The sequence below is a fragment of the Nematolebias whitei genome, chromosome 20, assembly GCF_014905685.2.
Source record: "Nematolebias whitei isolate Nwh7 chromosome 20, NemWhi1, whole genome shotgun sequence".
NCBI classification, from domain to species: Eukaryota; Metazoa; Chordata; class Actinopteri; order Cyprinodontiformes; family Rivulidae; genus Nematolebias; species Nematolebias whitei.
In genome coordinates this window covers 21,788,123-21,801,639 of record NC_056517.1, presented here as the reverse complement: position 1 = coordinate 21,801,639, position 13,517 = coordinate 21,788,123, and the positions used below count along the sequence as shown (strand labels likewise).

At 38.5% G+C, this 13,517-nt stretch overlaps 1 protein-coding gene across 9 annotated transcripts in view; it reads left to right on the top strand.

The window, feature by feature from the left end:
* Positions 1–13,517, top strand: part of abi1a (abl-interactor 1a) — a 60,828-nt gene that overhangs the window by 7,601 nt on the left and 39,710 nt on the right. For all 9 annotated transcript variants that reach the window (XM_037693870.1, XM_037693869.1, XM_037693865.1 and 6 more), the window contains exon 2: positions 9,250–9,417. In XM_037693870.1, coding sequence (XP_037549798.1) covers positions 9,250–9,417 — 168 coding nt within the window. The remainder of the gene's footprint in view (positions 1–9,249; positions 9,418–13,517) is intronic.

Sequence of the window (13,517 nt, the reverse complement as noted above, 5' to 3'; positions counted from 1 at the left end):
GAAATATATGAAAGTTTCATTTTTATCATTACATTATGGAAAATAATGACCTTTATCACAATATGCAAATTTTTTGAGAAGGACCTGTATAAGACCGAGCAGCAAAGCGGAGAGGGAGGGGAAGGGGAAGTGAAGTACAAGTCGCAGGACTGACAAATCTATGCAAAAAACTGTGACTTATATGCTGGAAAATATGATAATTTAAATTTACATAATTGATTTGATTCTGGCACAAAGTTCACTTAAATAAATATAAATAAAAATATTAAAAGTAATGGTTAAATATGGCTGCAGCATGAACTATCCCAGTTTCTTTTAAAAGTGCAAAATCATTTTTATTGAACATATTTAATAGGAATTAATGGTTAAACCACAGGTTGGTTCAGGCCTTTTACGGGTTTAAATCAGGTTTGATGAGTTGGTTGTGACAAAAACGGCAACTTAAATGTGTCTTTAGTGTTTAATGTTAACACAAGACAAGGTATATTCAACATATCATGACAGATGTTCTATCAGCAGCTGTTTTAGGGTTACGTTTTGGAGTTTTGATCCCTGATTTCCTGTAAAGTTTGCTTCTGAGCTTCATGTAATGACTATTTCACCATGTGTGTGCTACAACTTATGACAACAAATGGGGAAAGAAAACAAGACTTTAGGTTTTTCTTGACAAGTCTTTTTGCTGAGCTAAGATTGATCCATGCAGGACTATAAAACATTTTCTGGTATTAAAGAATAGTTTTTTTTAATGGATCAGAGTGTTTTTTTGTTTGTTTTTTTTTTCCCAGAAATTTTTAACTGATGTCTTTTTAGATGGCTGTCAGAATCGGGTAAAGCTTAGAGTGGAACGGTTTCTCTGATGTGGTGTCACCGTTTACCAGGCAGTAAACGGTAAAGAAGAATAGAGAAAAGGAAGTGTAATGTGGTAAACCAGAAGGTCATGAGCGAGATGAGTGCGATGCTGCAAGATGAGGGCGGGCATGTGGCATCACTGAGCCAACATGATGCTCACGACTCATTTATTTTTCACCCTAATTTGTTGTTTCTTTTTAACTGTGGAACCTCTTAGGTTTGTTACTAATGTGGGCTTGGGGGAATGAATACTTTTTGAGGAGAATCTTTTTCATTAAATTGGTGTTTCAGCTAGCAGAAAACGCATCCTCTTCATTTTCCTGGTTAGGTTGCTGTGTCTGTTTACAGTTGTCCCTCGTTTAACCCGCCCTCAATAAGTGAAAATCTTCCAAGTAGTGACATTATATTGTATATATTTTAAGGCTTTAGCAACCATTCCCACACTCTTGCAATGTTCTAAACTCTTAAACCTACTAATTTTAACAACATACTTGTATGTAGCTACTAAATTTTACTTACCAGCGCGTCTCTGCTCGGAAGTTCTCGTGGGCCAGTTGAAAGAGATAGAAAAAAAATCCCGATAGGCTCAAGAAATGGCCCTGGACCTACAGCGGCACGTCTGGTTGGTGGGCTACCAGCTCTCAAGATTAACAGATGGGTCTGGAGGTCTGGTTCTGCTCCGGTTTCTGGTGGGTTCCGTGCAACTCTCGCATCTGGTGGGTGCTAAGTCACTGTAATAAGCGCCAAACTTTTTCCGATCGGATAAAAACTTTCCCTTTAGTATTTCAGCAGAAGGAAACAGGGCTGCTGGGTGGGGCCCTGTTGGCTTCTGGGAAATGTAGTTGTTATGAGTGGGGATACAGTGTAAGCTTATTGAGAGAAAACCACAAAATGGTGGTCTGTCCAAAGTATTTTATTTTTTGTTAACTCTTTACTGTACTCTATCCAGTACTGTCCCAATCACGAGTAATATTAGAGTTGACTATCGTGTCCTGTACAATTTCATTATTATTTTTAAATATGTTAATGTGCGTTGACAAACCGCGATATAACGTGTCCGTGAAAGTCGAACTGTGAAATAGCGAGGGTCTACTGTAGTGCTCTTCTCCCAAGAGAATTAAGGCCAGTTTACTTTTCTCTGGATAATGGCCAGGTTTGCTTTAAGGTGATAAATATTCATTTTTTTTTATGTCTTGTAAGTATCACTTTGCTTCTCTGGGCTGCTTTGAGCTTTTTTCCCTCCTGTCCCCTCTCGGCAGCCTGTTTTTCCCCATTCATCCTTTTGGACCACCTGTCTTCCCCCCCAGTCCACCAGGCTTGGTTTGGTTCAGGGTGATCTGTTGCAATCTATTTAAAAAGCAGTCCGGACTTGGTCTTGTTCAGTTTTGCAGGAAAGTCCTTCCTTAAATGTTTATCAGGTAAATTCAGTCATTTAATAAAGGTTAACGAGCCTTTATGTCTCCATTTTAACACGCTCAAGGAATTTTTAATAGAGTTGGCAGTTCTTCAAGGTCAGAAAGACCTTATGGCCTTTCAGTCTGCCTCCATCTGCTCTGATGGAAGAAATGTTGGACTTATGAATTAATGTATCCAGGACAAAGTGTCAGAGTTGTTTCATCTTCAGGACTTCTTCAGTGTAACTTGTACTGTTGTGCCTTTTGGATCAGCTTGGGTGGGTGTCCACAGTTTCAGATTTAAGGCGTTTGTGTTTTTATTTTCTTCTTCTCTGCTTTCTGTTTCAGGAAGAATAAGACTAAAAGGTCCAGCAGAGAAAACCGTAGAGAAAGAGGTTAACATTTCATGTAAAACCACAGGTTCTTCTAAGGATGGACTTAATTTAGACAAACTCGAAACAATTAGTTAATAGCTGAAATACTGATCAACAGCAAACAAAGAAGAAACATGGGGGGTGGGGGGAATTATGTATCCTTTCAATATGTTGTTAAAAAAAAAAACATGTTTTAACTTGATTTATTCAAAATATACAGCTATGACAGTAGAGCTGTCTGATGTAGTGAAAATGTATCACTACCATAGTATCAGTGAGCTCCATATCGCAACGAACTTGGACAGCAGGAAGTCATACAAAGTACCATTAGGCCTTTCGCAATAAACAATAAATCAATTAGTCGCATGATAAATGAAAATTTTCAACCTCATTTTCATTTATCGGCTTTATCGTTTCTTCATGTCTCTGTCTTTCTTCTGAAGACACTGGATGACAAAAGGCTCAACTCCGGTGCTCTTCACTGACCCCTCCCTTTCTCTTTTCTCTTTAACATCTGTTATTGTTAAAAGCAGCTAAGCTAAGCTGAGAAGCTAAGCTGAGAAGCTAAGCTAACAGGCCGACCTCAGGTAAAAACCTCTGTTTTGTCCAAGCTCGAAAATTCACGGTTGAAACCTGTGCCTTCATGTAAAAAAAAAGTTTTTCTCTGCAAAAGAAGCTGAGAACTTGTTTACCGATTAAAAAAAAAAAAAAAAAAAAAAAAAAAAAAAAAAACCCTTTGTGTGACAAATGCTATGCTAAAGAGCTCAAACCACGCTGAGCGTCTGCCATTTTGAGAATATGGGAAAAAAGGAAAGGGACAGCTCATGTCACGTCAAGGGACCTCCCTCCCTTTTTTATTAGAGACATGCTGCTCGCTCCCTCACTATCTATCCTTCAGTTCAAACAGTCTTCTACTGCTATCTGGTGATCAAAAAAAGGTACTACGCACAAAACAAATTAACCAACATTTCTTCTTTAATTTGATGATAATTACTAATTATTGTCAAATTTCAAACAATATTATTGTTTATCACAATAATTTCTCTGACAATCGCCCACCAAAATTTGTTATCGTGACAGCCCTAAGTACCATGCATTTATGTTCTGCATGCTAATCTCTATTTAGTCAATTCAATGGATACTCGCTAGCCGTCATGCTCATATCTGTAAGAATGATGATGTTGACAGAATGTAAAGAGGAGTGAGATAAATGTGGGTTTATGGTCACATCACTGGAGTATTAACTGATGATATCGCAAGTATTTCTAATGTTGTGCAGCCTCATGAATGGATAGTAACCTATTGTAAAATTAACATTGATTAAACGGGGAGTCGGGTGCTTTGTGTGTTTGAGCATATTTACAGTTTGAAGGAAAATTAGTGGACATGCAGAAATTTTGACCAGCGCATTCTTCTTTATGCACTAATTGGTGTCTAGAAACGCAGCAGAAAAACATTGTCCATGTCTTCCAGTCATTGGCTCCGCCCATTTATAAATGGCAAATAAATTGTATAACTACAATAAATGTGTTTGATTGCTAATGGAGATTTCCCCATCACTTTAGTTTAGTGTATATCACCATTTACTGTGGCAGGAGGAACTTAATGGTCAGGAAATGAGCTTGTCTTACACTTGCTCAGATCTTAAACGTGTCTGTCTCGTAATCTCATTAGTGGGCTCCACCTTACAGTCAAACTGCTGCTGAATGTTGGAGATCCACGTCGATACAGCAGCTCTTTTGCTGCCTCCCGTCTCACTTCTCTCACCTCATCCTTCCTGCTGTGATTGATACATCACAGGGAGCGAAGCACCACGTGAGCCCTGCAACCTTTTAGCTGGATTTACACTCCTCTCAGCCTAATCCAGAACCTTTTGATCCAGATGAGGGCTTTCTTTGCTTTTCTTGTTTTTTTTTTTTTTTTTAGAAGAAGAAGAGGAGGAGTTGAGTTTGTCAGACCCGTCTCTGTTGGGGATGACTCTTGAGCTCCGTGGCAGGACTTCCTTAAAGTTTGTAGATTATTGTGGAGATTAATGTCAAGAATTCCAAACATTCCTGAACTTTCTTTAGCTGCTTGGGAACACTCAAATGTGTTCCCCAGCTGTGCAGGTCCAGAGCAGAATCAGCAGAAGAAACAGTGAAAATGTGTTGTTTTAGTGTCGGATGTTCAAACATGTTCGAACCTTCAGCCCTTTTTTTTATACTTCAAGCCTCAGAAGAACTCTTTAGACATCTTACTTGTCTCAATTAAACTATTCAGCAATATTTTAATGTTAATTTGAGATATTTTAGTTTTCTCTTGTTTTTCCTGGTTCTGCTCATCCTTCTCGTGGGATTGTGTGACCCTCGCCCTGTTTCCATCCTCTGAAATATAGTTTTTGGTAGCGTCTCGGTTCAACTGGTCAGACCGGATGGAAAGAAAATGCGATGCTTTGTTTTAAAAAGCTTGATTGCACTCCTTTGACAGTTTATCTTCCCAGACTGGATGGATGTGTGTTGGACTGGCTACTCCCTTTTTGTGAGAAGAATTCGTCATCATGTCTGCATGCATGCAGCTCTTTGAAGACATTTAAACTTTTCCTCAGTCGCACTTTACCAATAAGTTTGTGCATTCCTGCAGCTGCTTGATTGCCGTGCTTACCTCAGCTACATGTTTATTGTGGTGCATTCCTCTGTTAAAACACTGCTGTGGTGCTGACAGCCGGTCTACTACTGCCTGGAGTTTTTCAGTCATTACTCAGCTCAGAAATATGAGATGAAGTGCCTCAGGAGCACTAACTGGGAGCTCACCTCATTCTCAGTCTCCTGCTGTGGTGGACTATACAGCTCTGATATTTGGTACTGGTGAATCACACACTTTAATCTTTTTTTTTTTTTTTTTTTTTTGCAAGCAGCTCTTGTTCTGTTCATTCTTAAATGTTTATCTTTACCACTCTCCTGCAGTAGTGTTTCTGGAAAGAGCTGATTGTTGGGGAACTTGCCATAAAATCTGGTTAGTTAGTTTTATGGATGGCTGATATCTTATGTGTGGATAATGCACGACCAGAGGTTGTAACTAGAGCGAGAGGCTTTTAAGATGCTGCAATCTAGTGTCACATCTGTCCTCCCAACACCCACTGCTGACCTCACGTCAAATCTCTGGAAGCAAATGAAGCCGAGACGAGTTCAATCAGAAATTTAGAGAGAATAATAAATCAGCAGAGATTTAAAGTGTGTATTTTTTTTTCTCCCTCTTCCTAATGAAATTGATTAAAATGTGTTTTGCAGCCTTGGATGTTATTTGATGGATTTAACCTCAAACTAGAAAAGCTCAGATGTAGCCCTTTCCACGACAGATCAGTCTGATTTATCTGTAAAGATAAATCTGTGGGGCGGCACAATGGTGTTGGTAGAGATGTTGCCTCTCAACGAGAAGATTGCAGGTTCAAATCCCGGCCCGGGACCCTTCTGGGTGGAGTTTGCATGTTCTCTCCGTTCATGCGTGGGTTTTCTTCGGGTACTCCTGTTTCCTCCCACAGACCAAAAACATGCATGTTAGGCTGATTGGTGACTCTAAATTGTCTGTAGGTGTGAGTGAGAGAGTGAATGTATAAAATCCAACAAAGTTCAGTCAGGGCATCTGGATGGTTTTTTATGCCGAGTCATTTCATCCTTCATCCAAAGGACTTCCTCAATCCGAGTTTTCTTAAATTCATTTATTAAAAACTGCTCCTGCTTTGAGTCAAAAACTCGCCAATTACTTTTAGACGTGTTCATTTGTGAAGGTGTTCACATTTTTATTTTAGAAAGAACTGAGCAAATTCTACTGATTATTGATGCTGTAATTATCACACACACACACACACACACACACACACACACACACGCACGTGCACGCACGCACACACACACACACACTCTACATGTCTTTGAGCGTGAATTTTTTTTTATAGATATTTCTAATCTAGACTGAAGCAATTAAAGTTGTCTGATTTGCAGTTTGGTGTATAAGCCTGTGGTTCTGCACAGGTAAGCATAAATTTATCAGGAGTCTGTTTGAAATCTCCTTTCACAGCAAAACCTGCCCTCCGTCACCCAGCTGAGAAAACACCACCAGGGATGTAACGTTAAGCTTTTTAAAAAATTGTTTAATCTGTTTTCATCCAGCTGTTACACTAAGGCTGCACACTGCCGTGGTGGTTGTAGCTCGTACACGAGCGAGCATGTAATTGCAATACACGGCCCTTTGCACAAAGCTCCTCGGAGGAGTCGTTCATTTTTTCTGAGGCTGTGATTTCTCACGATGTCTCCTGCACTGATTCCTAAAAAGAAATCCCAGCCGATGTTTTCATGTCCTCACCTCAGACAGCGAAGCAGCTCTTTTGGCCGTTCAGATTGATTCTGGATTAGCAACGCCTCATCAGGCCCAGTGTTGCCCCTCCATGCAGAGCGTCCTGGATTTTATGAGGGAGCAGCAGAGGACAGAGTACACAAAGATCAAAAGTCACAAATCTCGGTTTTTGTCTTTTACAAAGAGTGATCTGTGGGGAAGTTTTCAGGATTATCATCACTATGGATCCGGTTCTGTTTTTACAATCTGCTCTCATTTAATCGTCATGTTTAGATGTGTGGCAGGAATAGTTGGGGTTATTCTCTTTTATAACTTACTTTTCACCAAGAATTGTTGTAACCGGGGAAGTAAACAAGTTTAAAAGGTACTGAATTGAATTTAAAACATAGTTTTTAAATAAGTAAATAACATATTTGTTTTAAACTGAACTTCAGTTTGAGTTTGTGCTGTGAATTGTTGCTGCTGATTCCTAATTGAGCCCAGAGGTTTTTGTAAACCGCTTACTGTCCTGCCTGACAACTTGTTAAAACTGTTTCTTTATGCTTACTTGACTTTCTACTAAATAATAAACGTCACACTAGAAGGTTTTAGCATAAAACCTCTATTGCCTGTAGGCTTGAAAAGTTAATAAAATGCACCGAGTGCAGTTTTCCAAGTTGATTCTAGTTTCTGTAAAGCTCTGACACGTCTATTGGATGATTCTAATTTCTCACCAAGTATTATAATGAACAACGTACACAATTTAATTTCTTCATTTTTATTAAGTTACAAATCTGATCTTGACAAAACATTTCCTTTTTTCTAAACTACTCCAAGTTACAGAGCGTATTTGTCTTTTTAAAATAAGTAATCCAGGACGTTGAACAGAAGTATTTAGTACGAATCCATCTGAAAATAAATTCAAACATAATCTCTTTATAATCAACATTACAGATTAAATTTAGGGGTGCATCAATTGTAGTTTTCTGGCTGATCACCGATTTCTAAAAAGTCTGACCTGCCAATTCTGATTTTGTTTTATAAGCGACACCGTCAGGTTATAAAGGTCACAATGCACCTTCAATTTTCCAATCTTATTTATTGAAAAACATGCCCTTGAACAATATCCTAGAAACAATACAAACCTGTTTTTAACTGGCTGTGAGGTAGTGCTCTGAAATATAAAGTGAAGTTCAGACAATTGTTGTTAAAACTAAAAAAAAAAAACCCAGTAAAATCGGTTTCTCATCAGCCGATCTTCCAAAATTAAGGACATCTGGGCCGATTTATCGGTGCACCCCTAATTAAATTTTTTTACATGTTGGTTTATAAAAATACATGTAACAAAGTACACTGTTTTAACATGGCAGCAGGAACTATAAAAGAAACGCAGAGCAGTATCTCATTCTCACCTCTATTAAAAAGACTCCTGTTATTATCATCCTACACCTCTTTCACTTCCCCTGATTTTAATGTTGAACATCTTAACTGATCAGTACAAATACAGATCACCTGCCAAGCAGTCACTCCTAGTTCTTCACAATTATTTTGAAGAAGCAGCGAGATGTTGAGCAACCTATCATCTAAGGTTGTCACATGCATCTTACTACCCTGCAAGCTTATTTATTTAATGATATCACCTTTTACCAAATTTATCAAATAAATACTCCAAAGCTGTAGTTTTTAGTACATTACCTTTTTAAATTTAAAGTATTGTAGACATGTTCAGCAAAGCTTGATTTAATATTACACATTGGATTAGGTCAGAAAAGGCTAAATCAGACATTTACTACTTTTGAATGTTAGTGCCTTGTTCTTATCCGTGTTTCATTCACAGACTAGCGGAGCTTTTAAAACCACATGTAGTTACAAACAAAGCAATGCAATTTTTTAAATTATTTTTTAAGTCCGCACTATGAACAAGTGTGTTAGTTTGCATTTAAGTCTCCGAGTCTTGCTTTTGTAATGTTTAACAGAAGTCATAAGTTGGCTTTGCAGGATGCTCTTAAACTTGAATTTGTCGCTACCAAAAAATAAAATTGGGTATTCTTGTTTGAAATTAGGTATTTATTTTAGTCTTCAACATGGGGGTTGCAGTATATTTTTACATCTAAGCTCCTTCAAAGGGAGCTTGGTATCTGTGGAATGAGTCAGGGGGGGACAACTGGATGCCTCGCCTGATTGGGTGGTCTACAGCAACAACAAATCTGACTTAAATACTGCAAGAGTGATATGACTGTCTTGTATCAGGCCCAACTGGATTAGACTTAGACTTTTTAACATTTTTAACAATCTTGTCTTCCAATCTTCCTTTTTGTACGCAGGCCCAGGACAAGAGGAAAGCACTGGAGGAGACCAAAGCCTACACCACTCAGTCCCTGGCCAGCGTGGCCTACCAGATCAATGCCTTAGCCAACAATGTGCTGCAGCTGCTTGACATTCAAGCCTCGCAGCTGCGGCGCATGGAGTCCTCCATCAACCACATCTCTCAGGTCAGAAATACACACAGATGCATGCATACCGCAGACCAAAACAGCTGTACAGAGCAGCAGCCCCAAATTCCCACTTCTCCTCTCACATTTTGTACAGACCCTGTAGTTTCATATTGCAGTTTATGGCCCTCCAAATTATGCATGGTTCCTTTTATTGGCTTAACGGGCTTTTTCAAGTTCTGGTGAATAATATATGATTCACCATTATTAGTATTGTGGTAACTTTTGCCATACTTTTCATATCAAGACTGGTTTGTCATTGAGATATGAACATACAGAGATAAATGGCTTTAGCCATATTAGCCTTCTTTGTGTAACATGAGGCGTTCACTCTGTGCAGGCAAATCCTGCCGCTCAGACAAATCAAACAACGCTCTAGACATTAGTGTTACAAATCCAATCTGACTCATTCACCAAAATCTGAACACAACCGACTCCATGTAAAGCCAGTGTTTTAATATGAGTGTTTGCTGGGAGAAGTTGTTCCAGTTTATCTTTCTTTTGTCTGCCTTTTAAAAAAAAGTTTTCCCCTGTAGTGTTTCGTCAAGATAATCAGGTTGTCAAGGACAGACTTTCAGTCCAGTTGTGTACTTGAAAAGCTGAAGTCTCAACAATCAGGCTGACGAAATGGAGGATGGATAATTACACTCAAAGAAGGCATGAAAAAATGATTAGAGAGGGCACATTTACTGCTCTGTAGATTTTCCAAGCAATATTCTGTCAAATGGCATTTAGTCAAGCGCAAGGTCACCATGATGCCATTTCCTGCCATTATCTCCATGACAACTCCTTGATCTACATTATAAAATAAAATAAGACAGTTTGTAAAAAAGGTCAAACTATGTTTTAGTTACATTAAGCTCATTCCTGATAACTTTGTATTGTTCTAAATTCTACAAGATGAACTATGAGCGTCGCTTTAAGTTAGCTGGTTCCCATTTCTTTAGGGCTTTTTATTTTTAATCCATCCAAAGTGATAAAGTTTTAAACTAGACATTCATGGTGACCAGAAGTCTCTGTGTCTTAGTTTTAAAGTAAAAATAAAGCACCTATTTTCTTACATTGGAGGCCAGGCTGAACTTCTGCACAATGTGGAGGTGTTGGTGCTCCTCATCTTGTTCAGAGGTGGATCATTATGCTCCTCTTTACTGCTCATGGGTATAAAATTATCAAAGCGCTTAAAGCCAGTGTTGCATTGTGTATAACTGATGATGTAAATGGTCTTTAGCTCTTCAAGTTTCTTTTATCAGAAAAGAAACCAATTTACTTTTAAGTGCCATTGAAATAGCATAACTTATTTTAAGTGCAAGTAGCGACTGAAGAATTCAGACCTTGCATTAACAAAACCTTCATATTCTTTCGCTTTCTCATTCTTCTGCTTTTAAGTACGTGTCCATCCATCACTGAAGCCAGAGATGCTTCAGGGTTTGTGGTGAGATCAGAGCCTCTTCCTTTGGTCTCCTGTTCTAACTCTGGTCAGGGTGTGTCTGCTTGTTCATGAGATTGCTACTGGAGTATATATTCAGTTATATTCTATATGCTGGAAAGCAGGACAGCCTTTGATTAGTGGTTTCTGCTATATTCAGTTCACACTAAATGATAACTGCATTAAAATAGGCTAGTCAGAAAGTCATGGGACAATTTATCTGATGAGTCGCAGCAAATGACACACGGTCTGCAACAACTCAAAGTATTGTTTGTACACTCTTGTTCTTTGCTTGAATTCTCGTTTTAAGCAGTTTCTCTGGTGTTTTCATCTTTATCATGTCACACTCAACCAAAAAAGTTGAGAAAAATTAGCAACCGTCGATCCTGTGTGTGACAAATCATAATTTGCAGCTTGGTGGTAGAGCTGTCGCCTCTCAGCGAGAAGGTTGCCGGATCAAATCCCAGCCTGGGACCTTTCTGGGTGGAGTTTGCATGTTCTCTCCGTGCATGCGTGGGTTTTCTCTGGGTGCTCCGGTTTCCTCCCACCAACCAAAAACATGCATGTTAGGCTGATTGGTAACTCTAAATTGTCCCTAGGTGTGAATGAGAGAGTGAATGGTTGTTTGTCTCTGTCCCTGTGATGGGTAAGATCATTAATTTAATGACTATTTAATGTAGTATGGACAAAGGTTGAGCAATATCAGCATAAGCAACTCTAAAAGTAGCTCTGATGTGTCAGCCAGTGAACTTAGACCCGGTTTACAAGTCAACAATCTTCTGAAAACGTTAGCTTGTTCTGTATCAGGGGTCTGCAACCTACGGCTCTGGAGCCACATGTGGCTCTTTGGTTCATGTACAGCAGCTCTTTCAAGCTTTGACCAAAACTAACATAAAACTGCATTGTAGTGGTTATACTAAAATAAAACGGGGTCGTATTGACAGTCTTCCTGTCTTTTTTTTTTTTTTCTTCAAATATGTGAAAAGTAAAGCAGTACAAAGAGTAAACCATACTCACTTTATGCTTTATCTTTTCAAAGTAGGATACTTGATTTTTCCACAATAAAATGATAAAAATCATAGGCCTGCATAGTTAATTGTTTAAAATTTTACAAAATTGTTAAAAATCTATATTTTTCATTTGCTTATTTACAACAATCCGGTCTTTTGTCTTAAAATGTACAAATATAAAATGTTAAAAACCATTTGATATTTTTACTTTGATAAAATCACCCTTACTGGCCAGAAAAGGCCCCTGCAACAAACTTAAAGTAGCCCATGGGCCACCAGTTGATGATCACAGTTGTACCAGATTTTTGTGGCTCCAAACACTTAATTTAGTGAATGAAGGGGCATAAAAGACTCTTTTGATCGTAAAGGTTGCAGACCCCTGTTCTATATTGTTAATACAGGAATGCTGTGTTTATTTAGATAGTCCACAAAAATGTTGAACCATTTGTAGTTTCCATGCCAGGTCACTAGTTGGCACTGTGATTTTTGTATTTTAATAACACTCATCCGATGCAGACACGAGCCTTGCACATAAGACTTACAGGTCCATTCACTGTAGAATGTGCGAGTTGCGTCTGCCTACCCGATAGATGGTGTAGCACATGTATGATCTGTGTCAGAAGCTGTGATGAGTTGATAAGTGAGGAGCACAAGCGTTGCTCTGCTAACCATGCAAGCTCAGAACGACTATTGACGACATCTGTAGTGCACATGTGTGATTTCACACCAATGCTGGGCTCTTCCATAAACTTCTACAATGAGATCTGGATTCAAAAAGTGTCTGTGTCAGATTACACGGCTGTTGTTGATTACACAAACGCCCGAAACACTACAGAAATTTTGGGTTTAATTCAAAAACAGCCTTGCTTAAATGGGGTCTTAGGTCAACGTGAAACTCAGTGCAGTAAATCTGTTGTTTTATATCAAACAGAAGTATTTGTTTGAAGTAGGAATGTGCACTATATACGGTACACGGTAGAAATGATAGACATTTAGCCTTTGATAGAGATCTGTCTAACTACAGTAATTCTGAGTCTGGTGCAAAATCAGAGTTGTTAGATTTAATTATTACTTTTTTTTTAGTTGAAAACTGCGTAAGTGGTGTTAAAATCTTTTCTTCGAGAGCTAAGTAGCGAAGCTGCAAGCTAACTACGGCCAGCTTGCCGTAGTGTTACCGTATTCGGACGCATGCGCAAAACGCAGTGTTCCGTCAAGTTTTTTTTTTTTTTTCTCAGTCAAAACTTAAAGTGAGCGTTGGTCAGCTTTAGAGAAACCTGCGCTCTGATCTGTGAAAAGAATACTGTGTTGTGTGATTTTACTGCGAGACCCTCTGGTCAAAGTCACAGAGGAAACTGGTCGCCATTTTGTGTCTGCTCTCCTTAAAGTGGAAGGAGACGCCCACTAGAGGGTTAAATGTTTTCAGTGTAAATGCTGATCTGTTGCTGTTCATTTCTTAAGTGAGAAGACTGGAAACTGTTTAGAGTTGACAATATATTTTTTTGTTTAAAACGTATGGCTAAAACTACATTTGATATCTTTTGCACTGTTTTGCACTCCAAGAAATAAGCCTAATATTTAATTTATTATTTAAAAACTATCAGGACCTAGTAGTGGAATTTTCTTAATTGAGATTATTTTGTAATATAGCAGTTTTCAAAATAAAT